The following is a 26441-nucleotide window of genomic DNA, read 5'->3' as shown; positions in this document are numbered from 1 at the left end:
TTTTGTATTAAAGCTTTAAATGGGCTCAGTAAAACAGCTTCATTAAAAAAAACATATTAAGTAACTTAACAAAAGCAGTTATAACCAGTGTTGGTCAAGTTACTTGAAAAAAGTAATCAGTAGCTAATTACCGATTACTCCCCCCAAAAAGTAATCCCGTTACTTTACTGATGACTTATCTTCAAAAGTAATTAATTACTTAGTTACTTAGTTACTTTTTAAAAACACGATTTACAACCTGAATAGGTAATAAAGTGATAGATCTTTCAGCCCAGTTCTACTTTTTCTGCATAATCCATCATACAAAATGTAATCAAATGGAAAAGTCTCTTTTTAAAACTTGTTTTATTAGTTTTAATCTTTTAACTTTATGCATCAAGCAAAAAGTAAATTATATGCAACATTCTCTGACTGGAAGAAATTTGTTTAACATTTAAACTTATTTTCTGCACATTCCAGCACATAAAATATATATTTTTTGTGTGTTTACACTCTTTCAAATAGATGCAAGTAAAACACAGCAGAAAATAAATAACATCAAAGATTGGCGGTCCTGTTGCTCTATTTTCACCTGTAAAGCAGGAGTGGGGCAGGCGGAGGTTTACCCTGGTGCAGGTGTGCCGCAGCGGTCACTGGAAGAATCCGCGAGTTTCTCTCTGAATTTCCCATTACATCGTTGCGCACTCAGTGCTCGCTTGGAAGTTTAGGGTTTTTTTTCGCTGTAAAAAGAAGTTTTCTTCCCACGCACAACGGACGCTAATGTTTTTGTCACTTTTTATGGAATCAAACTCAAAGTAAGGTCAGTACTTCCATGCTTTAAACGCTGCACGCTCATACTATCTCCCGCACTCGATATATTATCCATTGTTGATCTGCACACAGCTGTTGTCACGAACGTCGCACTCGCTTACGTCACTGTCATGAGACATTCTTGCAAAAAAATCATGGTTTTAGTAACGCAGTAACGCAGCGTTCCTACAGGAAAGTAATGGTAATCTAATTACCGTTTTTGCAATAGTAATCCCTTACTTTACTCGTTACCTGAAAAAAGTAATCAGATTACAGTAACGCTTTACAAGTAACGCGTTACTGCCCATCTCTGGTTATAACTGAATTAAAAGACTTGAGCAATGTCCAACAATGTCCCCCCACCAAGTTATTTCTCATAGATGCTAACCTGAAAGTGCTACTGGAGCCTGTATCTGTTCAACCTGCCTGTTTTAGTAAACCAGACATGGCAGGAGCTGATGTCCCATCTTCATCATCAAGGTCTTGCTAGCATGCAAAAGCAGTCATCAAATGTATTTATATACTACACTCTCACTCCTACATCACATACTGTCCAAGGTGGTTGAAAATTCTGTTACAATGATAAATCAGAGAACACTTTGGATATTTCTTTCATTTAGATCCAGTGTGTGATTTAAGTCTTTCTTAATTTATTTATTGTTTTTTTAGCAGAATATGTACGGTCGTATGTCTGCTAGTATATAAACTCACCAACACACTTTATTAGAAGCAACTGCTTTTTAACACAAATATCTACTCAGCCAATCACACAGCAGCAACTCAACACATTTAGGCGTATAGACATGATTAAGAGGACCTGCTGAAGTTCAAACTGAGTGTCAGAATGGGAAAGAAAGATGATTTAAGTGACTCTGAATGAGGCATTGTTGCTGGTGGGGCTAGGCTGCTTCCAAGTGATGGTATGGTAACAGTAACTCAAATAACCTTCTGGCAACCAAGGTATTCAGAAGAGCATCTCTGAATGCATAACATGTTAAACCTTAAAGCAGATTTGCTCTGTCAGCAGAAGAGCACACTAAGTGCCAGCCCTGTCAGGTAAGAACGGGAAACTAAGGCTACAATTTGCACAGACTCACCAAAACTGGACGGTAGAAGATTGGAAAAATGTTGATGGTCTGATGGGACTCGAATTCTTCTGCAGCATTCAGACAGTATGATCAAAACTGAATTAGAATATGAAAGCATGGCTCCATGTGACACAATGTCACAAAGCTCAGATCATCTCAAACTGGTTTAACTGAATTCACTGTACTCAGATGGCCACCACAGTCACCAGTAACATTCTCTTTCCAGTACAGCTCCTTGGGAATGTGATGGAATGGGAGGTTCACATCCCACAGTCTGCAGCGACTGTGTGATGCTGTCGTGCCAATATGGACCGAAATCTCTGAGTGTTTCCAGCACTCTGTTAAATATATGTCATGAAGAATTAAGGCAGGTCTAAAGACAAAAGGGTGTACGGCCCAAGACCAGCAAGGTGTATCTATAAAGTAACTGAATGATATAGAATTATACAGATGTTGTATTAAGTCAGGATGGGAGGTTTTGTGTTGAAAATAAAAGGTAATAAGATGATGTTTTTCTCCTGCTTCCATTACAGTTACATTTTAGCCAATTAAAACATATTGGGAATTGAGTAAAGGCAAAGTGTGGGATGAGGAGGATATTGTGACTATGGTGGGGTATCTCCTAATTTCCATCTTTTCATTTGAGAAAAAAACTTTTGTTTGAGGTCTAAAAGTGATTTCAGATTTGTTTTTTTAAATAACTGTGCCCAGTCTCATGTTTTTAATTATTTATCATGAAACGAACGAACTGTCCCTTTGTGTCAACCATGGACATAAACTGTGGATTCCAGCCGTTCGGACAAAGATTACCTAATTCCTTGGAGATTACTGTGAGACTCCAGCTGCCAGAGGATTTGACATGATGTGGAGAAATGTCACCAACCAATCATGATACAGATTGTAGCAATCAATCAATCAATCAATCAGCAGTGTGTGTGTGTGTGTGTGTGTGTGTGTGTGTGTGTGTGTGTGTGTGTGTGTGTGTGTGTGTTTGAGCACAGTATTCACCCATTTGCTCTTCCAGGTCAGCATGTAAAAAAGGAGACGCACAGAGACCCTGAAAGCATCGCCTTTCACATTCATCAATTACCGCACGCGGGTGTGTTGTGTCTGTCAGGAGGAGCAGATGGTGTGCGAGTGTGTGTCTGTGGGTGAGTAAGGCAGGGTGAAGGTGTCGGTACACATGTGAGAAACAGAGAAAGGTGATGACAGAGACAGAGATGGAAATGTATGAGACAGAGATGTACAGATGTGTGAGGGAGATATGCACAGGTGTGTTACACGGGAGGAGGACCGGTGTGCTCGACCGTCTCACTGCGCCTGGTGATGGCTGCAGGATAACTAATCAATCTGTACCTGCCTCAGAGAGGGAGAGAGCGCGGAGGAGAAGGAACACTCAGACAAGATTAGCGGAGAGAGATCATGTCAGCCGTGCACACTGCTGGCTTCACTGCAGATCCTGTTTGTGTGCTATTTTTTCCAGGCTTTTAAGATAAACTTATGTATTAATACGTTTGATTACATTTCCTTGGAAAAGGGAAATAAAACTATTTATGACGCTTTTCATTGTGTGTGTGTGTCTAAAAAAAACACAGATATTAGTCATGCTTGTAGAACCCAACACTTAGTCACTTCATATTTTTCCCAATTACTCAAATTCCTTGGGGGTGCAACCAGAGCAGTGAAGTCAAGTGGAGGAAGTGAAATTATTTTAAATGGATAGCTTATTTAGCTTATAGTGAAATATATTTAAAACAAAATGCCACCTTTTTACTGCATTTTTTTTTTTGGGTAATACTTCAGCAGAAATTTTCAGAGATGAGCTGAGACAAAACAGCCCCAGAATCTGATTTCCTTCTCCCCTAAACTTTCAGAACTTTGCAAATCTACTTTCCACCCAAATGTTGCTTGTGCAAATCTTGCCGCTTCCTTCAGTGGGGAAGATTTTTTTTCCCTTCCTTCTTCTTCTTCTTCTCCTCCCTCCTGCTCTTAACAGTGTACCAGCGGTTCTAGGGGCTGTCATATTGCATCAGCGCACTGCTGATTACTTCCACCTTGTCTCCCTCGTCAGGAAATGATTCTGACACGCACTCACACCCTGCTTTCTCTGCATCAATATGCGTGCGATGGAAAAACTGCAGACAGTAAATAAATAATGAAAGACAAGGTAGGGAGGAGGAGGAGGAAGGGTGGGGGCTCTCTTGTGTCGTTCTCTCTTGGTCTCTTTCTCTGTCCTCTGTGTGTGCGTGCGAGTGACTCACTGTGGGAAAGTGCTGTGTGCATTGTGCGAAGGTACCTACGTGCATCGCAAGCATCTGCAGCCGTACAGTTTTCCTTTTAAGTCGGAGACGGAAATAAAATTATAGGATTTATTACACAAACACTCCTGAAATGTTTGAAGGCACTGACGACTGCCATAAAGCTTTTAAAGATGGCACTAACCTTGAAATTAGAACATCAAGAGCATTCATTTTGACTTCCTTGAAATAGCATATTCATTTCTATCATCCAGTATTCCAATCAGGGCTGCCCTTTCTTAGCACTTCCTCACCTCAGGAAGGTCTTTGGAAGTTTTTCTTCCTGGTGGCAAGATGTAAGTATGCCAGTAGTGCAGCGCAGGAGCATTTTCAGTCAAAATCCCTGAAGGAATTATCACAGACACTCTGTATTTCTGTGGAGGATACAGAGAGGGTAAGCACATCTGATTGGCCCACTAACCCCTGGTACCCAGTGGCAAGACTGGCATCAGAGGGGCCCGCATACACGTCAGTATTTATTTAGATGGCAGGTGATTTACAGTCACCCTCTTCACTCATAGCATTCCGGGTACAGTTCAGCAACCATGCAGCCCTTGTGAGAAAATCCTACATCTTCATCCCTTCATCACTCCAGTCCCGTAAAACGTTTATGTTGATGCTGTAATGACATCCACACTTAATTAATATTTAGTTGTCTAAACATTCATGCCATCCAGTTTATCAAATGACTTCAGTTCCACATATGCTGCAGCGTTTGTCTTGGATAATGTTTTGCAATTGGCTTTTTAATTCATGCTTCGAAAAAATAAATACAAAGAAGTAAAATACACATTGTTGCAGGCCAGCCTTCCCACTGTTATCAGCATTAGGAAACAAAAATTAAGCAATCGGGTGAAATTGAGAAGTCTATGATATCATTTTCAACACAAATAAAAGCTGATTTCAATGATTCTTCCCAACAATGACGAAAGACACACTATTAAAGGAAGTCACATTTAAAATCATCTTCAATGACCCAGATGTCTTTGACAGGAGTTGGTGGACATAAAAGCGTAGTTGATCTGTGTCTGAAGAACAGACAACAAAATATTATAGACTGATGGCTGATGTTTCATTTAGTTTGCCTACTATGGGTTTTAAATCAAAAAAAAGTTAGAGCGGAAAGGCTGATTGGGCACGTGCAGAGGAGGGACACTAGATATACTGAACAACAGGATGTCGAGGATGGAGCTGCCAGGCAGGGGAAAAAGAGGAAGACCTCAGAGAAGATTTGTGGATGTAGTGAAGAAGGACATGCAGAGGGTTGGTGTGACAGAGGAGGATTCAAGGGATAGGATTAGATGGAGACGAATGATTACTGCGGCGGCCCCTAAAGGGAGCAGCTGAAAGGAGAAAAAAGAAGCATCCTGCATGTACGCACAGCATGTTTTGCCAGATGTCGCTGCATACATAGAAAGCGAGAGAACAGTTTAACACTATCCCTGCCAATGACGAAATATTCCAGCAATCGCCTTTCTCACATCATGCAATAGCATTAAACATGTAAAACTCTAAAAATTATCCTGGAGGTCTTGAGTGATTAATGATTCATGAGTCACCGGGAAGTTCAGAACAATACTCTGGCGGGGAAAGTGTTAAGGAACAAGAAAGTCTGCATTAGAAGGTTGGGGAGGTGGTGGTGAAGTCAGAAGTTTGTCTGGCAGGAGACAAACTTCTGACTTTTGTCCCATTTGGAAGTTTTTAGGAAGTTTTTTGCTTCTTTTTTGTGTTTTGTTTTTTTGCTTGCACTGCTTAGGTAGTTTTAGACACTAATGCATTAGGTTAGGTTTAGTTGTCATTTTGGAAATTATATATTGGATTTATAAGGCACTTTTCCTAACAAGGTTACAAAGTGTTTCACAGAAGGGAATTTATGGAATATTGAAAAATCTAAGAAAAATAAGGCTACTAAATACTGAAAGTAAACTTTTAAAGCTTTACTAGCTTGTATTTCCAGCTTTTGAAAAATGGTTTCATGAAATAGCTGCTGCTTTAACAAGGTAAGAACACAACAGGTACCTGGAAATTACAGGTTGCTACTTACCTGGAAAGGTTTAATGCTTCTTGGTCAAGCAGAGGCTGTGCAGCATCTGGAGGATTGCACATAAGCAGTAAGCAGTGGCCTCGCTTGCAACATGCATGCATCCTGTGCATGAAGGCAAGTTGAAAAAGAGACCGCTGTTGCATGTAAGACCCCTTTTTTTGTTCCTTGCATCACCCACTTCACATGTGTAACTCAGCCGGTATTCCTTCTAGACCTCGTGTGCATGTTCACATGCTCACATTGACTCCGGTGGTCAGAAAGAATTAAACAGACCTTAGTTTTAAATTCACACAAGTGCAGATCTTGTACATTGTGTACTGCTAATAGATACAAACGCCAAAGCTTAAACTTTGATGGCCAAGTTGAAATAAATCAGAACCAAAGCTTTAAGGGACCGTCAATTAATGTAAACCAGACGTTTATTGTCTTCTTCTTACGGAAATGATCTTACACTTTTCACGGTGCTAAATCGTGTTAAGTCTGACTATGCAAAACTGGAAACTTGTATACCGTGAAATGCTTTTCAAGAGCGTGAACTTCTAGTTTTCTTTTAAGAAGAAATTGCATCTTCGGCTGTTTCAGATTGCGCTGCAAGGTCCAAGCACTGCCTAACTGTAAAATATTAAACTTTACACTGTAAAAAGAAAATTCTATAAAAAATGGAAAATGGTAATTTATTAATCCTTTGTTCCCTCCATTTCAATGCATGTTTGAATAAATAGTAAATGGGTGGTTTTGGATGGTTAAGAAAATAAGGAAATTCATTTTAAAACATTCATCGTACTGTATTGTTTTTACAGATTTTTATCGTTCTTTTTTTCTTTTTTACAGTATATCTTGGTGCACAATATTAACTGAAAGTGTTATTTAAAGAGGATCTGGTTAACTGTTGTATTAATAATTCTCCAACAATGTGGATGCAAAACACACAGAAAAAGAAGAATGTGATGTTTCACAATGAATGATTTCATTGTTCCTGTATTAACAGGATGACAACCTTCACATCTGTCCATTAAAATAGTCATGTGGGAGCTATTTAGCTTGCACAGCTTTTAAATGCTCACTAACACACTTTACATGTAGTTTATCTTTTGTAAACAATGGATCCCAGTTCGGGGATGTGAGTGCTGTGCCTCTTATTGTGACTGTTTTAAAACAGATTGAATATAGCTGACATGAAACAACTTGCTCGTTAGCTACAGACATCTGATTAAGCTGTTGCTTGCTATACATGATCGAACTTTCTTTTCAGTTTAAAAGTGTTGTCAACCAGAACAGATGAGGAAGAAGTCCCCTCCGTGAGACGTCAGGCGTGTACTTCACTTCAGTCGGCTGACTTTCCATGGTTTACGGCTGTTAGTTTCTTCCAGTCTTAACACTCCGTGCTACACTGGGGACCGAAGGCTAATGTGCTATAAAAATGCTATCATGTTTTAATAAGCTGCTGGCATCACAGGCAAGGTTTGATAGAGACACTAATGGCCCTGTTTTTTGGAGAAATAAAATCTGAAGGTGGATGCTTGATGTCAGAAGTTTGTCAGTCCTATTTGCAAGTTTTGGGGTTTTGTATGTTTTCACTCACTGATTTTTTAAAGATGATTTTACTTTTGCATTTTGATGCATTTGGTGACAGTGAGAGTGGCAGCACAGCTACTTGTTATGGTTTAAGTTGGCTTGTGTTACATTGAGTACCTTTAACATGTCGAAAAATGACATTTGAGGCTATCCACTGTGTTTAAATGTGACACCAAAGAGTTTTTGTCTGGAGTCTATATGTGACCTGTTAAGACTCAGCCCAGTCTCATCACTGCCATGAGACAGAGCACTGACACCCAAGGACACCTTCTGTCTCTTGGACGTCGGCGGCTCTGACAAAGCGGCCCATGACTGAGAATGGGATAGCTTGTCACATATCGCCACCACCCTGCTATCTTGCTAACATCCTCCTGCTACCTTCTCAGTCTCTGTCTCTGCCTCTCCCTGCCAAAGCAGAAAGCTGAACATTAGCACTTGGGCTTGAAGACTTTAAATCCTAGTTCCCGAGCAGAGTAGGAGGTGGAGGGAAAGAAGGATTAGAGAGAAGTGTCTCTGATGTTATTTAATCTCACCGTCCAGGGAGCCGGCGCACTCCCAGTGCACATTATCAACCTCTGATGACCAGTGAGGGCGGGTGAGGGGGAGAACGGGCGCCTTAGATGCCACATTGCCACCAACACTGCTGCTGCAGAGCACTTCAAGCCATCTTCCAGGCCGTCCCTAAACAGTCAGCAGCTCAATTTGGGTGATGGCAAGCGTGCTCAGTCAGGGGAGAAGTCAGTCCCGGATGATTTCCTCCTTTTTCTGCTCGTTCTCCTCTGCACTGACACCCCTCTTCCCCCATCTCAGCTATCGTCCAAATGCGCCTATGTCCTCCCTTTGCCTCCCGCTGCCTGCCCCCCACCCACCTCCGCAGCATTCCTATTCCCGCGCCCTACCTACCCCAGAAACCAAAAGACCCGGCAATCATTCAGTCGCTCAAGTTATCTCAGGAGCCTGTCTCGCTTCGCCTCCCCCCCTCCAACCTCCCCATCCTCCCTTCTTCTACTTCCCTGCATCCCTCCACCCCTGTGCCCCCCCAGTGCATTCCAGCATGACAAACCACATGGGATTTCACTAGTCCTTTAAAGTCTGCTGCCTCTGGGAACCACTCTTCTTCATGCAACATTTTAGTATTCTAGGGAATACGTGACCAGGGAGGCAACCAATGCAGTTATATGTCTCCCATCTCCTCCAGGTTGTTATTTCTGTTGAGGCTTTAAAAACAGGCAAGAAAGGTAATACTTATCAGGTGATCAAAAGTGATTACTGATTTTTCCCTTTTTTATATATGTTTGTATATCGGGGCATTTATTTTTCTCTCTGTCCATGGTTTCTGCACAAAAACGGTTCTACCAGCATTTCTTTTACTGAAGTCATTTTTTTTTATTTTAACACATAAAAGCATCACAACAACAATATACAAATTCTTAGTAATCTTTAAAACCAAAACACATTTACACATGCAACAATAGGGTTTAAGACAATGAGTAACTTATTGAATAATCGTGTTTTTGGAATGTCTCAACATTATTTTGCTGGAGGGACTGCTGTTTACGCTGAAGGAGGAGTTTCATCGATCTCTTCTCTCCAGAACAACATCTGGCATGTCAAATATGTGTAGTGGTCTGTAATTAATTCAAAATTTGAATGTTTTCAACATGACCTACAACTCTTTACTGGCATTACTTTCTACCTTTTTGACAGTTACAACCTTTAGTGATCCAAACTGAAAGGAGAAAAAGAAAAAGACACAATGACCTATGTAGTTCTGTAAGGGAAAAAAAAGGATTTTCTTTGAGAATATGACCCCTCAGACAGCAGTCTGACTCAAACATCTGGCGCTGCCACAATCAAATGACGCCCAATTAGAGCTTAAAGAAGTGTAGCTCACCACACAGGACAATGTGGGCCGTTCTGCTCTATGTCCACTCAAACCAGGAAGCACATCAACAAACCCATCACGGGAGCGCTGCTGCTATCGTTCGCAAACATATCACACTGCCAGCAATGGTCTAAACATGAGCATGTGGATTGCAGATTACATTAAAAAAGAACAAAAAACTGAATAGGACTCAGTTTGATATAATAATTGAAGTAAAAAATATATATAAAAGGTTGAAGAATAATCACAAGAATAGATTATTGCTCCGCGGTGAAGTGTGTTGGGTTTGTATATCCTCGATCCTTGTGGCCTCTTCCTGTTTGATGGATTCAGGGTGACTGTATGATTGTCTGTTTGAGTCCTTTACACAGGATTGGCTGTGAACCTACAGCCACGACACTGAAAACACATTCATAGACACCAAAAATATACATTATGATACTGTCAAAAGGTACAATAATTACACAGAAAAGGAAATTACAGAGTTAAAACAACACCATTATGTTATCTTTTATCTTTTTGTCTGTCCACGTTTTCTTCTTTCATCCTCTCCAAATGTTTCGGGCGTGATGGGTTCTGTGAACCCATGAAGTGCTCCTGGCAGAGAGTCAAGAGTCCCACCTGCCCTCCTAACTGGTGGATGGGGTGGCCACGGCTTTCTTTCTAAAAGAACCACCGAAAAGCTTCGCCGTTGTTGACCGGCGTCCTCTGTGGGAGACAAAATGTGAAGGACACATTTTATTTCACAGGTTTCATGGTGATGTCACTGGCAACCTCTTGAAAATAAAACAAAACAAAATTCACGTTCAAAAATCACAGATGGCAATAACCCGCAATGTAAGGAGCAGTTGGGTAGAATTGGCTAGAAACAGCATGGACATTAAGTAAAGTAAAAATCCCAGAAGGGCACTTAAAATGGCCAGAAAGCACAACCACCAAATCAAGTATTTCATCAAAGAGCCAGCCAAGGTGATTACATCCACGTCCCACCCACACCCAAATAATCATTACGCTGTATGAAATATTCAATACAAATTCCCAAGAAGCAACAATGAGGCATTTAATTACTGTGAGCTCTAGCCGCAGTGAGGGGGAACAGTGCATCGTTTCAATTTGAGCCCGCGCCAGCAGCCGCCCCTCCTTCTTCTCCCCGAAACCTCTACGCCAGAGTGACAGCCTCTTCTTTCCGAAACTCATTTGGAAGTCAGAGACATAAAATACTGGAGTCTCCAACCAATCCCCATGACCAATTAGCACATTTTTTTGATTTTTTTCCCCCCTGTTGACGGGGGAAATGGTGCATAATCACAACTAAAATCACTTTAGTCTGAGTGGAGAGCAATTTGACATTTTAATACCAAGTGTCATTGGCAGCTTCTTAAAGGCATGCTGATGAGTATGTTAGCACCAGACAGGCGCATGCTCTCAAGCTTATACCGGTTATTGACCACATGTAAAACCTACAGTGTACAACGGGCGCTGATAATAGTTTATATTTAAATTGTATTACCCAAAAGGATTCCAACCATTTGTAATTATTAATTGTCTGGCATCATGATACAAAACACTGTTTTTTTCCCTTTTTTCGATAAACAATGAATTTGCCTGATAATTGCTGCAGGAGGAGTAACATTTATGCAGTCAATGCAGTAGGCGGGATTAATGCTGTTGTTATTTGTCATGCAGTGCATTGCAAAATGGATATTTAAGCAGCCTAAATTAGCTTGTTTTCTCCACCAAAGAGGCTGCTCAGTGACAAGTGGAGTAACAAGCTGAACAGCTTTTACTTCACTTAACTTATTAAACTAAAACCAAAGCCAGTGTGTTTACATTGACTTTTAATGTCATTAGACACTGCATGCATATGCTGGTCTGTAGTGATTTTTCATTCAAGAAAACTCCAGTTGCACTAGTATCAGACTGAAGAACAAGTGCAATACATTGGCAATTTGTTTCATATCAGAATAAACAAGAAATTACATCATTTAAATGTGTGTAGAGTGCACTGTGCAACATTATGTGTAACAATAGATTTCTTAATTATCAGATATTAGTCCCCATATATGCAGGGAGGTCACCTGAGTCCACCCTTGTGGTTTCTTTTCATACCTAAATTCTGAAAATGTGATAGTACTTGCACCAGTTCTTCCAGAACTGAAGGGGGCTGCATAACGCACAAGAAAAACTACATGTGGAACAAAGAGTTAATCTCCAAGTTGGTTTGGTTTGGTTTTGGTTCAACCTGATAATATCTGAAGTGTTATAGTCCCTATATTATCCTGAAATACACATTTCCATGTTGTTTGAGACCACTGTTGTGAAATCAGCGATACATTGTAGGCTAAAATGTTAGCAATAGCTAAAGTGATTTACATGCATAAGCTAACGTACAGAATCGATACCTTGTAGTAAAAGTAGCATGCTACTTGACAACCACCCTCATTTTTCCAGTGTTCTGTCAATAAAATGTAATCATAACATTTTAAAAATAAACTGTCTCCCACCACAATGTCAGTGATTTAAAACGACTTTATAATAAAGGATTTTATGTTTAAGTACAGGAGATAATCATTTTGTTTTGGTATGAATTTGGTATTGTGAATCATGTACTTCCATTGGTACTCACTGCTAATTTACTGTACTGTATTGTGACATCCTTTTTATATGTATGTGTACAATGTGTGTCCAGCACGAATTATAGCCTTTTCACTTTCAAGTAACCAAAACTATTACTTGACTGACATCAATGAGAAGGTCATAAGCCCAACTTTTTAACTAGTGCTTACGATGGCTACACTGACACTGCGATAAGGACTTTAATGTCTTCTGCTATGACAAGTTTAGAATTAAAAGACAAACTTTATTTAGAAACCCACATAAATAATCTTTATAATGAAAAAAGAATAAACATGCCATAAACAGATGAGTCTGCAAACCCATCATCTGATGAGGCTTTTCAGAGCCACCTATGTTATTAAATTAACGTTTATTTATATAGCGACAAATAACTCGAGGTGATTGCAAATGTGCTCTGGTTTTTCTTGAGACATGTCTGGCACAAGGCCTTTTAAACAATTTACAGAGTAAGGTACAGATATATTTCCTTTGGGCAAACACATTGCAGTATTGGTACCAAACTTAATAGTAAGAAACCTCTGACCGGCATATAGAGAATAGCCATCTGCCCTGACTGGCTGGGGTGAGAACTAATGGATTAACACCAGTGCAACACATCTCTGGGCTCTCATTCACACTAGCTGTGGATCACAAATATTCACTCATCAGGTGTAATGCAGTAGATGTGGCTTTTCCTACATTTTAGGATATTCTTCCTGTGATCTCCTAAACAGAGTCAGCTGTACAGGTACTGGCTCATCACCCCACCTGATTTGGATGCATGCATTCCTCGTCTGTAGCAACCATTTACCATTTTTTCACACCACATTAAGCAATTACTATTATCCTTCTGAGTGAGTAATGGTGGAACCCAGAGCAGCAGGATACCATCATCACCAATTTAAACGTGGAGGAAATGAAATGCGATCATGTTTTTAAGGGTCAAGATGTGTTCACACATCTAGTTTTTTTTACCTAATTGCCACGAGCTGATTGTTGTATCGCTGCAGTCCATTAATTGCACTTTTTCATTTTTTGAAAGCAGTTTTTCTGTTTCTAAAAATGCATGTTTTTTATGTGATTTTTGTTTCAAAATGTATTTTTAGAGAACAATAGAAGGCTTAATCAAAGTTATGCTGAGCATAAAAGTCCCCTGGAAAATATAGTAGAAAATCAATTTAGTGTTTATTTACTTCATATTGGGATTCTGCGCAATGTGAACATAGGTTCAACATTTGAGAGTATAAATGATTGCTTTTCTAAACCATTCCCTTGAAAAAAAATCCAAAAAGACAAGACATAAACACTTCTCAGTTATTAGTACTTTTCCTAGTTTTCTTGATATGAACATTCATCACTTACAGCCAATGTTTTGCTTTAAATTTCCATTTGAGACAAAAGGATGGAAGCAAAGAACTTAATTTTTGTGGCTTGCAGTGTAACATCTGAGTGGACAAAAAGAATATCACACTGCTATATAAATGCCAAATCACTTACCAAAACTTACACGAGTATTAACCCTCGGTTAATACTCAACACTTAGTACCAAAAAAAAAAGTATATATTTTAAGATTCTCTTCGGTAAAGCAAACATACATAAAAACAAAAGCGCCGTAGTGCCGTGCTTTAGGCCTTATGTTTCCATTGATAATCAGAGTTGGTAAAGTTCGTTGCTAGTGTTTCTGTCTAGTAGTTCGTAGACTTTTCTCAGCTTCAATCTGGACTTTAAGAAAAACAACACCTTTTAGACACAAATAATTGTTATGGCTTCATTAGCTTAATGACAACTTAGCAGACCTCTTATGTGGCTGTCGGCTAATTGCTAACAGCTGTCGTATCACCAGACTTTAACAACAAACACAGATCTCTGTGACTCGACTGGACAATATCAACATTTCTTTCAGAGGACTGAACAAACTTTACAATGCTGTGGATGTTGTGAACACATCTGCGCATCCACAGGAGGACATTCATGTCCTGTTCTTTCTCTCTGCCTATACTGTGATGCTCTTGGAGCTGAAGAAAAGACGAGAGGTGAGAATGTTTATCTTGATCCATATTCTCACATTGATTAATCCCTGGTGGAAGTGCGGCTCACCAGAGACAATAATGACCCTAATCTGGGCACTCGGTATGTCTCTGTTTTGTTAAGTTCCCATGTTATCGATCCAGTTGGGCTCTCGAGTGCTGCTTGGATTCCCTCCCAGGTCTCCGTGCCTCGGCACACTGCTGTGACCAGGCACAAAGAAGGCTCAATTAGTACAGCTCTGTGTCATCTGGTCCCCCACCTGCATGTGCCTTCAAAGTCGACTGGCAGGAAGAGCTGGGGGGGGGGACGACACAAGAATACGGAGACAAGCGAAAGAGAGGGCGATAAAGACAGGGTGAGGAGAAGGTACGAGCTGATAGTGCTACACCAGGGACAAGGGAGCAACGCCAAGGTTTCACCTCAAATCAAGACGCTGTGGCAGCAGCTCAGCTCGCATCAACGCTGCTGCCTCTGCAGCAGAGCATACATAACAACCTGGCTGCAACGACAGACTGAAGGGAAAGACAATTTCCCGCTCCGGCAATGAATGCACACAACAGAGTATTGAACTGGCTGAAGGAGGAGGAAGACATTTCTCCAGACCTCAAATTAACCCCACCACACCAGCACAGTAGGCAGGGTATTCTGACTGTCTGCTGGTGGCTTTGGGTGATAACAACACAGTAAAACTGACATGTAGTGGAATAATTCTCTGCTGATTCTGGTGAGGCAGTGTAAGGTCTCAGGGCAGCATGTGATCTTAACTGGACCTGGCAGGCGCAGTAAACGTTGAAGCCACATCGTCAGCTGATTAAAACAAGGTGGTGGAAATCAAACCAGTTGGACCAAACCAAGCCGAACTCCGACCTCTGCAGAGCCACATGCGTGCAAAGGTGACAAAAACCTCCATCCGGAATCTTAAAAATCCAGGATCCCTATCTTTTCCACACAAATACTGGAAACGCACAAATACTCCCCCCACCCCCAAGCCCACCCCTGCGCTGCTCCTCCTCTCCCCTGCAGCCTTGGCGTCACACTGAGCTGGGGGCAGAGATAAACCACTCAAGACGATGAGGATGATAATGGCAGACGCCACAGCGCCTCAAAATTCAATCAGCGCCCAGACGTCAATGCGGATGAGTGTAAAAGTGAAATATGCTCGCCGGCGTGTGTTAAAAGACGCCACACAGGGCTCGCAGAAACAACAACAGGAGATGAAGAGGGCAATGGGGGTGGGGTGGGGGGGGGGGGGAGCAAGAGGAGGGGAGAGAGATAGTGAGAGAAAGAAAGAAAGAAAGAAAGAAAGAGGAGAAGAGGAGAGAGAAAAATTCAAATAATGTGTCTTTACTGCTCTGCTTCCGAGCACTATTCCACTGGCATTCTGAGCAGCCCTACTTTAACCACAGACTGTGAATAAATTACCCTTTTGAACTCGGGGTGATTGCAAATGTGCCCCGGTTTCTCTTGAGACATGTCTGGCACTAACCCTCAGCTCTCTGCTCCCAGCCAGCCTTGTCACAGAGGCCCCCCCTGCCCCGCCACCACCGCCACCACCACGACCGCTTCACTCCTCTCACTCCCACCAACACACATTCAAGGCTCACACACACACAAGCGCGCGCAACATCATAAAAGTTTTAATTCACCGCAATTACGGGTGGATTTTTTTTTTCTCCAACTATAAACTCGCCTTCCCGCCCTCACTTTTTCTTTCTAGGAAATCTCAAGAATCTGCTTGTACTCTACAGATGACAGAGCAGAGAACAAGAAAGATTTTAAAAAAGGCAGGGAGAGAAAAATCAGAGAAGAGGTAGAATGAATAGAAAGGGGGAAGTGAGATGGAGATATGTGGGAGACAGAAAGACAGAGCGGAAGAGGGAATTTCAGGTAGAGGCATCGGGCAGGTTGTGGGAGTGTGCTGATGTGTTTCCAAATGCTCATTATAACACATCAGCACACGCCCATATGTTACCCTGACAATACCCATTATTTATTAAGATACGGGCCGGGAACCAGGCCGTACTTCATGACCACAATCCTTTGCATGGAGCTCTAACAGGCTGCAAACAAAACATACACAAATATACAAACTTTTCTTAATTCTGCTTTATTTTTCCTTCACACTGACTTTTCAGATCCATTCAGATGTATAATTGCAAACACTCGTCTTTCTCATGCCTACAAACACCTCGCACCTAATACATCTAACACCTCCAAACTACAGTCAGAAAAAACAAACCTTTCAAAATAAAACAACAGTCTGCCTTGATTATTTTAACCCCAGTAGTGAGGTGGGCTAAAAGCAAAAGAAATGTCCTTTCATCAGAGTCGAGGAAGGACGACTTTGAGATCCATCCAAAACACTCAGAACCATCTCCAGGCTGGGTGGTGGTGGTGATGTTGGTGGGGTTTTAGGAATCCAGTCAGCCTTAACTGATGTGTTATATATTGCCTGTCACTTTATTCTGGAGAAATATTGGGGCGTTGCCAAGCTCAGACCTGGAAGGTATAGCAATCCATCACCTGCAACGTTACCGCTGTTAGGAAGGTGGGGGCTGAAATCTCATCTTAGGGCTTGTAGCCAATATTCTAGCCACCCAGTGCTGCTTATAAAAACTACCTCTCCAAGGCCGCTATTACGGACAGACCACTCATCTAGGTATCCACACACCGCTGCGCCCGGTGCCGCATCGCCACGCCGCAACATGAGCAGACACAGAGCTTAGACCTCAAATATTGCAAATACTTTCTTATATTCAGCATCGGCGGCAATAAGTAGAGAAGTTGGGACTATAATAAAATAACATGAATAATGTGAATACATCACGCATAAATCTGGGTTTTGCAGATGTTGTTCAATAAGTTACATCAAAACATAATATTTTAATGCAGGCTAGGAAATGCCCTTATTTTTGTTCAGGATGTTAAGCTGTCATTTCAGCTGTCATTGTTTTATGAATTTTGCGTATATGTTTGGTTATATGACTATCATAGGACCATACAGGTGCAAATTAACCCTTGAGCGGGGACCTTTATATTGATGCACCAACAGAAGAAAAGGTTAACTGTGAATTCTGTGGTATGCTGTCCCCACCTGCAGACGTTTATCAAAAAATGTTTCTGGTCACAGAGATTTCAGCGCTATAGTTTATGTGATTATACAAGGAGGGCTCAAAATTAGAGATAGAAGCAAATGAAGTAGAATGGTATAACCTTTTTCCCTCTCTAAACAGCATATGTTTTCAGTTGACCCTACTCAAATATGCTCATGGCACACAGACAAGAACCAGAGTACACCAGAATGGTGATAGCACTCCAACACAGAAATGCGGCTACAATCTTTTAAGTCAAGGTCCAGCCTTGCACTAGGCATCCATTCGAGCAAATCAGGCTAAGTGTATTGCGGATGTTTGTGAGTAATGAGGAATTTGGGAGTTTTTCGCTGACTAGGCGTGTATGGACTGGGGGCAAAAGGGGGGCGATGGAGGGGGATGTATGATGGTGTGCTTAAGAGCTGTGCCTGCAGGAGGCGGGGTGGTCACAGGGGGGAGATTAGGCTGAGGGGCAGCGAAGGAAAACCAAATCCATCTCCATCTCAGAAACATCCTAAAGCAGATTACTTACTTCAGTGGGAGAGGAAGAGAGGGATGAAAGAGAAGGAGCGGAGCAGAGGAGCATGAGATGGATGAGGAAGCAGGGAAAGAGAGAGAGCAATTAGCATAGATGCAATTCTGGCACAGTCCTCTGACTTGATATTTGACCTTCTGCGCGAGTCTTGCCAAATATGGCCCGAGAAGCACAGACGGACCATATGGCAAAGTGCTGCTGGAGGCTGAGTGCAGTGTGACTCCAAACCTCCGTATGCTAATGGGCGAATGTAATTACAGTGCAGTATTCCTGTAGGATGTATATTTTACGAGCCCTCCATAGGAGTGGATTTTCTGAGAGACGGGCCAGGCCTCAGTGGCTTCAGGAAATAAACAACAGAAAAACGCCTTTCTTTTATCAAACTGCGAAGGAGCCATTGAGTGGACAGCGAAATGGAACAGGCCCACCGCTCCCGAGGCGGCACAGCGATGTGTCTCTTTACGAGGAAGTCAGTGTATGTTGATGAAAATGAAAAACGCCCACAGTCAAACAGGTAAATCGAAGGAGAGTTTGCGGAACTTGAGACTGCGGCTCTCCTCTGAAAGCTCCCCAGTCAGCGATGTCACGGCAGATGTTTTCAATCAGCTGCCAACGGCAAAACACCTGCTGAGCCAGTGACGTCGCTGACGGAGGCTCGACTGGAAGCGCAGGATGCTTCAAACGATGCAAACCAGAGATGGTAGTGAAGCAAAGAAACTCTGATTTCGCCCTTTAAATCTTGAGATGTTAGTCAACTTTGGATACAGAAACAGAACTCAAGCACTTCCTTCATTCTCACAAGATATGTGAGAATGAAGGAAGCAATGTGAAGTGCACAGTGGAGAATTTACATTTTTTTTCCGTGCCTTCTTTTGAAACGGGCAGTTAGAAACAGCTGTGAAATATGGTAAGAGAGATACAACTTGAGTTTTCTTTAAGTGGGTGTTCAGCCTTAAGTTTAATGGAATCACATGCCTTCAATAATTAATAAATATCTTTGGATGTACTAGTATCCATAGCTTATATAAACATAGAGGATCTAAGGTTTTGATACACTATTTGATAGTGTATGAAAATCAAATAACTACCTTGACTTTTAAAGGATAAGCCAGCTGTAAATGACAATTTATGTCTTTTTTGCTAATAGTTCTACTTTTTTTTAAAATTGGTATAACAAGGACATGTTTAAATTTACCGTATATGTTTGTAAATGTTCATATACAGTATTTATTGTGTTTTAAAAATACAATCGCAAATGTTCAACTCATTTCACCTGTTTTTCCCTTTAAAATGTCCTCCTGCCAATCAATGGCAAAACAACAGATGGGAAGTGTTGAATTTCAATATTTACCAAAACGTCAATCTCTCCCTAGCCTTAAGAGAGTGGCTGGATGTGCTTCTGCTGCTCTGCTCACGAGCTTCTCATGCTACACCTTGTGAGTAGACGTATCTCTAAAATCACACGAGACGCAGTACGAAAACTTCAGTGTCAAAAACTGCGGATTGGTGGCATTTTTAAATATTCAAATAGTGGTTGTGCTATTTAAAAAAACTGAACTGTTTGACGATTCTTGTTTCCAGTGACTGCTTTTCCGTCATTTTGTCCTCATATATCGACAAATATTTTCAATATTTGTCACAATCCAATGTTTGATTTAAGTTTTTTTCATTATTTTGAGCAGTATATAGCTATCTGTTAGTGTTCACGCTCAATGACCACTTCATTAGGTACACCTGTTCAGCTGCTCATTAACACAAATATATAGTTAGCCAATCACATGGCAGCAACTCAGTGCATTTAGCCATGTTGACATGGTCAAGATGACTTTCTGAAGGTCAAACTGAGCAACAAGATGAAGAAATGTGGTACGGCTGTTTGGGCCAGATGGGCTGGTGTGAATATTTCAGAATCTGCTGATCTTCAGGGATTTTTCCATACAAACATTTCAAAGGGTTACAGAAAATGGGCCAATCAAGAGAAAATATCCAGTGAACGGCAGTTCTCAGACTGAAAATACCTTGTTGATGCCAGAACACACAGGTGAATGGCCAGACTGCTTCAAGCTGAAGCCACTGGTAACTCAAATAACTATTTGTTACAGCTGAGGTATGCAGAAGAGCATTTATGAACGCACAACCCATCAAAACTTAAAAAAAGAGCACACCTGGGGTCACTCCTGTGCAAAAATATGGATGATAGGGTCTGAATCTGCACCCCTTAAGACCAGAGTGTACCCATCTTCTAATGGCTGTTTTCAACGCGCTGTGTCAAGAAGCTCAAGTGATCACAAACTAGTTTCTTGAACATGACAATAGGTTCACTTTACTCAAATGACCTCCACAGTCACCTCTGTTGGATCTCAATCCAACAGAGCACCTTTGTGATTTGGTGGAACAGCAGATTTGGATCATGGATGTACAGCCAACAAATCTGCAGCAACTGCGATGCAATTATTTCTTGTTGAATCCATGCTACGAGGAATTAAGATATTTCTGGTAGTAATGCACTTAGAAGTTATTTGATGACGACTATTAAACAATAAAAAGAGTTCAGACCATTAAAACATGCAAAGTGTGTTGAAATTAGATGCTGATACGGTCATGAAAGTGTTGCATGGCATCAACAAAGCAATGAATCAAAATGGGGCCCAGTGCTGATGTAACCATGTAAAGCTAGCATGCCCCAACCAGGCATAATCATTTGAGAGCAGCGTGCTTGGTGGTGTTGGGCGTGAGCTTTGAAGAACAGTGAAAAATTTACATCACTCTCAAGAACTTTATTTGATGGCTTGATGCTCAAACACATATCCTGATCCCATTTCTGCACGATATCAAGATTTCATACTTGATGATAAATTTGGTGAAAAAATTGGTGAATCAGTTTTGTGTAAATGCACAGTGGCCCAGTAGTTAGCAATGTTCTTCACATAAAGAAGAGTTTGGATTTGATAGTAAAAAAGATGGATGTAGATGTCGTGATGTCACACACTTTTTTGTGAAGTTCTGGTTTGAAGCCTTGAGAAAAGTATTTTCACCATCACCATCTTGGCTTTTTGTGTACTGACTTGTCAATCGCAAGTTCGTAGACAGTGAACATATGCTAGATATGTCTAACCCTAACACTTTCCCGAGGGAAATTGGGCAGCATTAACCCAATTTCCCTCCTGATGAATATAGTATTATCACTCAATCAATTAATCATGATCTTTCTGAGACTTATAACCAAAATTTACCAAATAAACCTAATGTTTTATATAGTTTGACCTGAAATAGGTGAGCCCATAACAGGAAAGCATTTACAGAGGTCATGTCAGAAAATTTTTTTTCCAACAAACTTGTATAAACTGGAAGCCTTTGCAACCACAGCTATCGCCATCTGATGGCCTTTAAAATGAATGCAGATTTAAGGAACCTCTGCTTTGGTCTCACTTTTCAAACCAAGAGGCAATGTTTATCGTTTATGCTGGTTTGAATCTTCTTACAGTCCAAAGACAGGCAGGCCACATTAACTGGTGATTCTAAATTGGTGTAGATGTGATGAGAGAATAGTTGTCTTTGTGGTAGCTCTGCTGGTGACCTGCCCAGTGTGTAACACACATCTTACCTAATTTCAGCTGGGATGGGCCCCATCCCTACAGGCATATCAAGAAGGATAGGATAAAACAGCATGGTAAGGAGTGAAGAATATAGATGGATGGAGACAGAGCAGTTTCAGCACCAGATTCTTTCAACCTCGATCTCTGAAGGAACAACACAGGAGGCGCTGCTCTCAGACTCTTTACTTAATCTGATTAGATCAGGCCGACACGTACTGAACCGGACTAAACACACCACACTGTACGACATATATTTGCACACCTACCAGCACCTTATACCTGTTAATATTTCAGAAACACTGGTGTTAATACTTGTGTCTTTTTATGTTTATGCATTTATCTCTTCGTTTTATACAGTTGCTTTGTTGTCTGTTGTGTATATGTGGCTATGACAACTTAATTTCCCTCTGGGATTAATAAAGTTTCTCTGATCAGATCTGTTACTTTAAATGATGGTTAGATATATCCATACTTTTTCATTTCAATTCTTCAATAAGTGCTAGCTTGTGCTAGTTCAGTATTTTCTTCATTCAGACGTCAGCATCGTAGAATATGCAGAATAAGGAAGATGGGCAAAAACTCAGCCTTCAAGCCAAAAATTTAGGTTTGGTATTCTGACGTTGTCCAGTAGCACCTGTTCCATTGCTAAAACGTCTCACGCTACATCACAGAATACATCACACACAATGGACTCATGCTGTGTGAGAGATATCTAGGGCAAAACGGGAGCAACTTTATGCTGCTGAAATATTTCTCAGATGCTGTGCCTCTTCCCTTCATCGTGCATTGAAAATCAATGCCCACACAGACGGAGGCTAAGCCAGCCCTCTGAGAAAAACGAGGGCTCACCTTAAGGTCAGAGGCTGCATCCGTAGCCAGGATCAACTTCCCGCAGCTATGTATGCTAGCTTCCATTTCAATTAGCTTTACCTTAGCACCCTCGCCCAAGTAAGCCAATTTCATACAGGGCTCCAACAAAGCTAACTCCTGTCTGTGAGCATACCCCTATATATGACAGTGAACAGGCTTTCAGGTGCTGCTGAGATTTCAGGAAAACAAAACAAAGAGATGCAGCGGAGAGGTCAATTGAGCTCCAAGACAGGAAATCAGGGCAGTGTGAGAAGCGAGAAGGGCAGGCGCTGAAGGATGGGAGCGGGGGAGGAGGAGAAGATGAACAGGACACGCGTTTTGAGTGTGCAGATACCTGAGGGATCTGGTATGGAAATCCCCAATTTCTCAGCCAAGTTGCAGCCCTTTGAACAGCGAAAGACGTCAGCTAGCACGACGAGAAGCCATGTGGGTGTAACGAAGCGAGGGCTAAGCGAGGCAACATGCTGCCAGTTCTCTGAAATGTTAAATTGAAATGCAAAGTAGGAGCAGGCCTTCTTGTTTTGAGCAGATTTCACAGCATCTGTGTGGGAGCCCTTAAACTTAGAAGGTCCATACGCAGAGCTCTGCATATTTACAGCAAATCAACATAATATTTAGGTTAGGATTAGAAAATACAGACAGCTGAAGATGAATCTTTAATTTTGCTCAGGTAACTGGGAGTCAAATCAATCTGTTCATCAAATTCAGCAAGTAAAAATACATTTCACTTCAGTAAATCAGATTTTTTTTTTAATAATCAGTTGTCGTAAGTAAAATGTACTGCTTATACTTGTAATGTGCTGCTCATGCCTTTTTTTGCTTTTTCTTTTTACACATTTTTAAGCAAGATGTTGGCACCGAGCGAACGTAAAGTTACTGTTATTTTAAAATGTGTCCAAAAACCAACAAGAGGTGATCAAAGGATTTGAAGTGAATAGTAAAGAAAGTTCCTTTTGCTTTGTCTGTGGAAAATTTCAGGTTGACATTAGTGCGAACTGATCTGCATTAGAAATATCCAGACGACAACAACAACAACAGCCACAAAAATGTGTGTATTAGTTTGAAATTTTTTCAGATTAAAGAACTGTGACAGCAGAGCTTTGGAACGGCTTTGATTCGTGCCTCCTCCAAACAAAAGTGAAAAAAAACAAAACAAGGTAAGATAATTTCAAATGGTGATCATAGCACGCATGAAGGCCTGCTATTACAAAAAAACCAGGGAACAGTGGTAAGAAGCAAACCCAGCGATGTACTTCTTCTCCATTCAGTCACGTTATTGCTTGTGAAAAAGCTAGAAAGCAGAAAACAAGCTTCGGTTTGGCGCATTCAACCAACCACAGACAAAGGGGTTGCATTTCTGTGGTTGTTCCCTCTACATAACTGTATGCAGGACATTTACATTTGTTTAAAACCTTCCTCCTCATTACAGCTGAAAGAACCAATCCAATCCTTAATGCACAGGTTTGCACAATGCATGCTTGAGATTTGGGAGTTAAGCCATACCCATCACAGGATTCTCTGCGTGGGCTCGCATAATTCCAACTTAAGAAGTCACACGCCACAAAGGTTGGAAACCGCTGCACTGCTGCATTTATATATACTGCTGAAAAAAAAAACAGCGAGGCTGCATGTATAAGAAGACTTAATTTGGTTTAATTGAATTTAGCTGAGACACACATACAATAAAAGTTTGATGGTCTCTGCATGTGGAGAAAACCTCCCTTCTGAGGATTAAAGTCATCTAGTTAAGAGTCCAATGACTAATATTCCACCTGAAGCAAACTAAAATGAGGAATTATATAAGGAAGCTTTAGTTAAAACTGGATTTGTGAAAGTTGACAAAGATAAAAACAAGGCAGATATCATTAGTGGGCAGGTAATAAGTCAGGGCTAATCCAAGCACACTCCCACCGGCTTAGTCATCCCAGCTCCGTGCTGATCAGACGGTGCAACTGGTCACAGTTTGTCAAAATGCAGCTTGCACTCTGAGCAGATTGAAATCATTTCTCTACTCAACACCACGCCACAGACAGATCTTTTAAGGAGTGACACAAAACCGTCAACAGCTCAATGGTTTATCAGTCATGGAGGACAAAGGGGCTCAGCGGTAAAAAAAAATATCCACCTGATGTCATCAGCAAGTGCATCATAAATCCTATCCTTTGCCTGGGGACTAGAAACTGACTTCACACCTCTGTGACACTCTCTAACCCCAGGGTTTCTGACAGGGAAAAAAACTTGAAATATCTTTCTGGGCACGGTGTCAGATGCTCGGCATGAAATATTCATAATCTGAGAGCAGAGCCACAATAGAGGAGGTGGCAGCATGCGCGGATTTGACTTGCAGAAACTGAGATGCTTAAACCACATTGACCGATTTCTCCCATCACAAGTTGTCACTCACAAATTCACTTTCACGTCAGTTTTTCTCGGATGAATGGCACAAGGCCATCTGTCATTTGATGCCTTTTAACTTATACGCATAAACACTTTAGTGCATCTGTCCAGCTGCATTGCTTTTTTTTTTTTTAACATCCTGGATCCTTATGCTTTAAGCCATACAGCTATACTTGTATAACCTGGACATTCTCAGGTTTGTGTTTTCGGTAGAGAAATCATAAAAGACAAACTCAGCAAACCAAAATGTGAATGTGTCTCAAAACCCCCCACTTACAATTAAACTCAAATACTTCATATTTTTGGATGCGGTTTAAGTTTTGTATACGTCATAAATGTTTACATAAAAAATTTATACGTCATAAATTTTTTTGACGTATAAATTTTTTTAATCTAACAGTGTTAATTAAATAACACTGTTATAAATAAAAGGCGCCGCAGAGCATGAAAAGGTAGCAGTAGCTGGATATGTTATGATACCAGAAATTTAGCAGTTGGTGTGAATCTCGTTAGAGTTACGACATTCTTGATACCCAATTTGATACAATTTACTTTATTAGCTCCTTTATTAAAAAGTAATTTTAAATTACTAACGTGGTGGTGGCAAAATGTTAACATCAGAGTTTGCTGACAGGACACAAATGGAAATATTACGATGACTGCCAAATAACCTACTAATATCACCGGGGGAATAATCACAGAAAGTGTAAAAGTTGGACGTATTTACTGCCACTCAGTGTTTTTGTGTGTCACCACTGGAAGCCTTTGAGGTGAACGTTTACACCAAAACGAGTAACTGAGCCCAAAAACTCGGGAAAGCACCAGAAATCTGGTTTGCAACCACAACTATTTCCATCTGGTGGCCTTCATATAGAAATGCGGGTTCAAGGCACTTCCATGTTAGCGTTAGCATTTAAATAATGTTAGCCATTGGAAATATTTTAGCCTATGGAACATAGCTAATTTAGCTGTACGGTGGCAAATGCACTGCAACTTAATAAAACACTAGCAACTAGAAAAAATGCTTTAAACGCACACAAAGCACAGCAGAAGATAAATAAAACAAAACGTTTTTTTTTTAAATGCCACAAAATCTCACATAAAAACAAATTAAATAAATATATAACTCACACAAGACAAGGGAAGTATTTTATGTGGATACAGTAAGGCGATGGACCATCTACGAAGTTTCAAGCTAACAATAAACGGCTAATACCAAATTTTTATATACAATATCGTATGAATCGTGTTTCTGTCATATTAGTGTCTCCTCAGAAACACTTCTGTTGTGTTTCGTGTGCTTTTGCTGCATTAGAATTTTGGTACTAAAAGGTAAATACCATGCAGTTTCAGTTCTGGTCACATCCGTAGTAGTAGTGCTTCCATTTCTGGAAGTATAGGCCAAATGAGATGGGCATTGTAGAAGAGATCCTTTAAGAAATTTCTTATATGATTTGTTTGACATATAAAGACGCCTTAATGCCCACTCACATCCTGGGCCATCTGACCTAAGGACATGATAGGTTGGGGTTAGGTTTCACAGTGAGCTCACCCGAAACCTTGGCTGATTGTTACCTACACTCATTTTCACAGCTTGGCTCGTGTAGAGGATCATTAGGGGGTCCATT

At 40.9% G+C, this 26441-nt stretch overlaps 1 protein-coding gene across 1 annotated transcript in view; it reads right to left on the bottom strand.

Annotated features, from left to right (window-relative positions):
• Window positions 1-9168: 9168 nt before the first annotated feature.
• cxxc4 (CXXC finger 4) overlaps window positions 9169-26441 on the bottom strand; it is a 28394-nt gene continuing 11121 nt past the window's right edge. Inside the window, exon 3 of the mRNA XM_085459153.1 lies at window positions 9169-10386. Within this exon, the coding sequence (XP_085315279.1) occupies window positions 10342-10386 (45 nt within the window). The 3' untranslated portion in view covers window positions 9169-10341. The remainder of the gene's footprint in view (window positions 10387-26441) is intronic.

This window comes from Copadichromis virginalis, linkage group LG6 (assembly GCF_057382275.1).
Source record: "Copadichromis virginalis isolate Kocher_CV1m ecotype Utaka linkage group LG6, C_Virginalis_male_GT1.1, whole genome shotgun sequence".
NCBI lineage: Eukaryota > Metazoa > Chordata > Actinopteri > Cichliformes > Cichlidae > Copadichromis > Copadichromis virginalis.
This window is presented reverse-complemented; position numbering and strand designations above follow the sequence as displayed.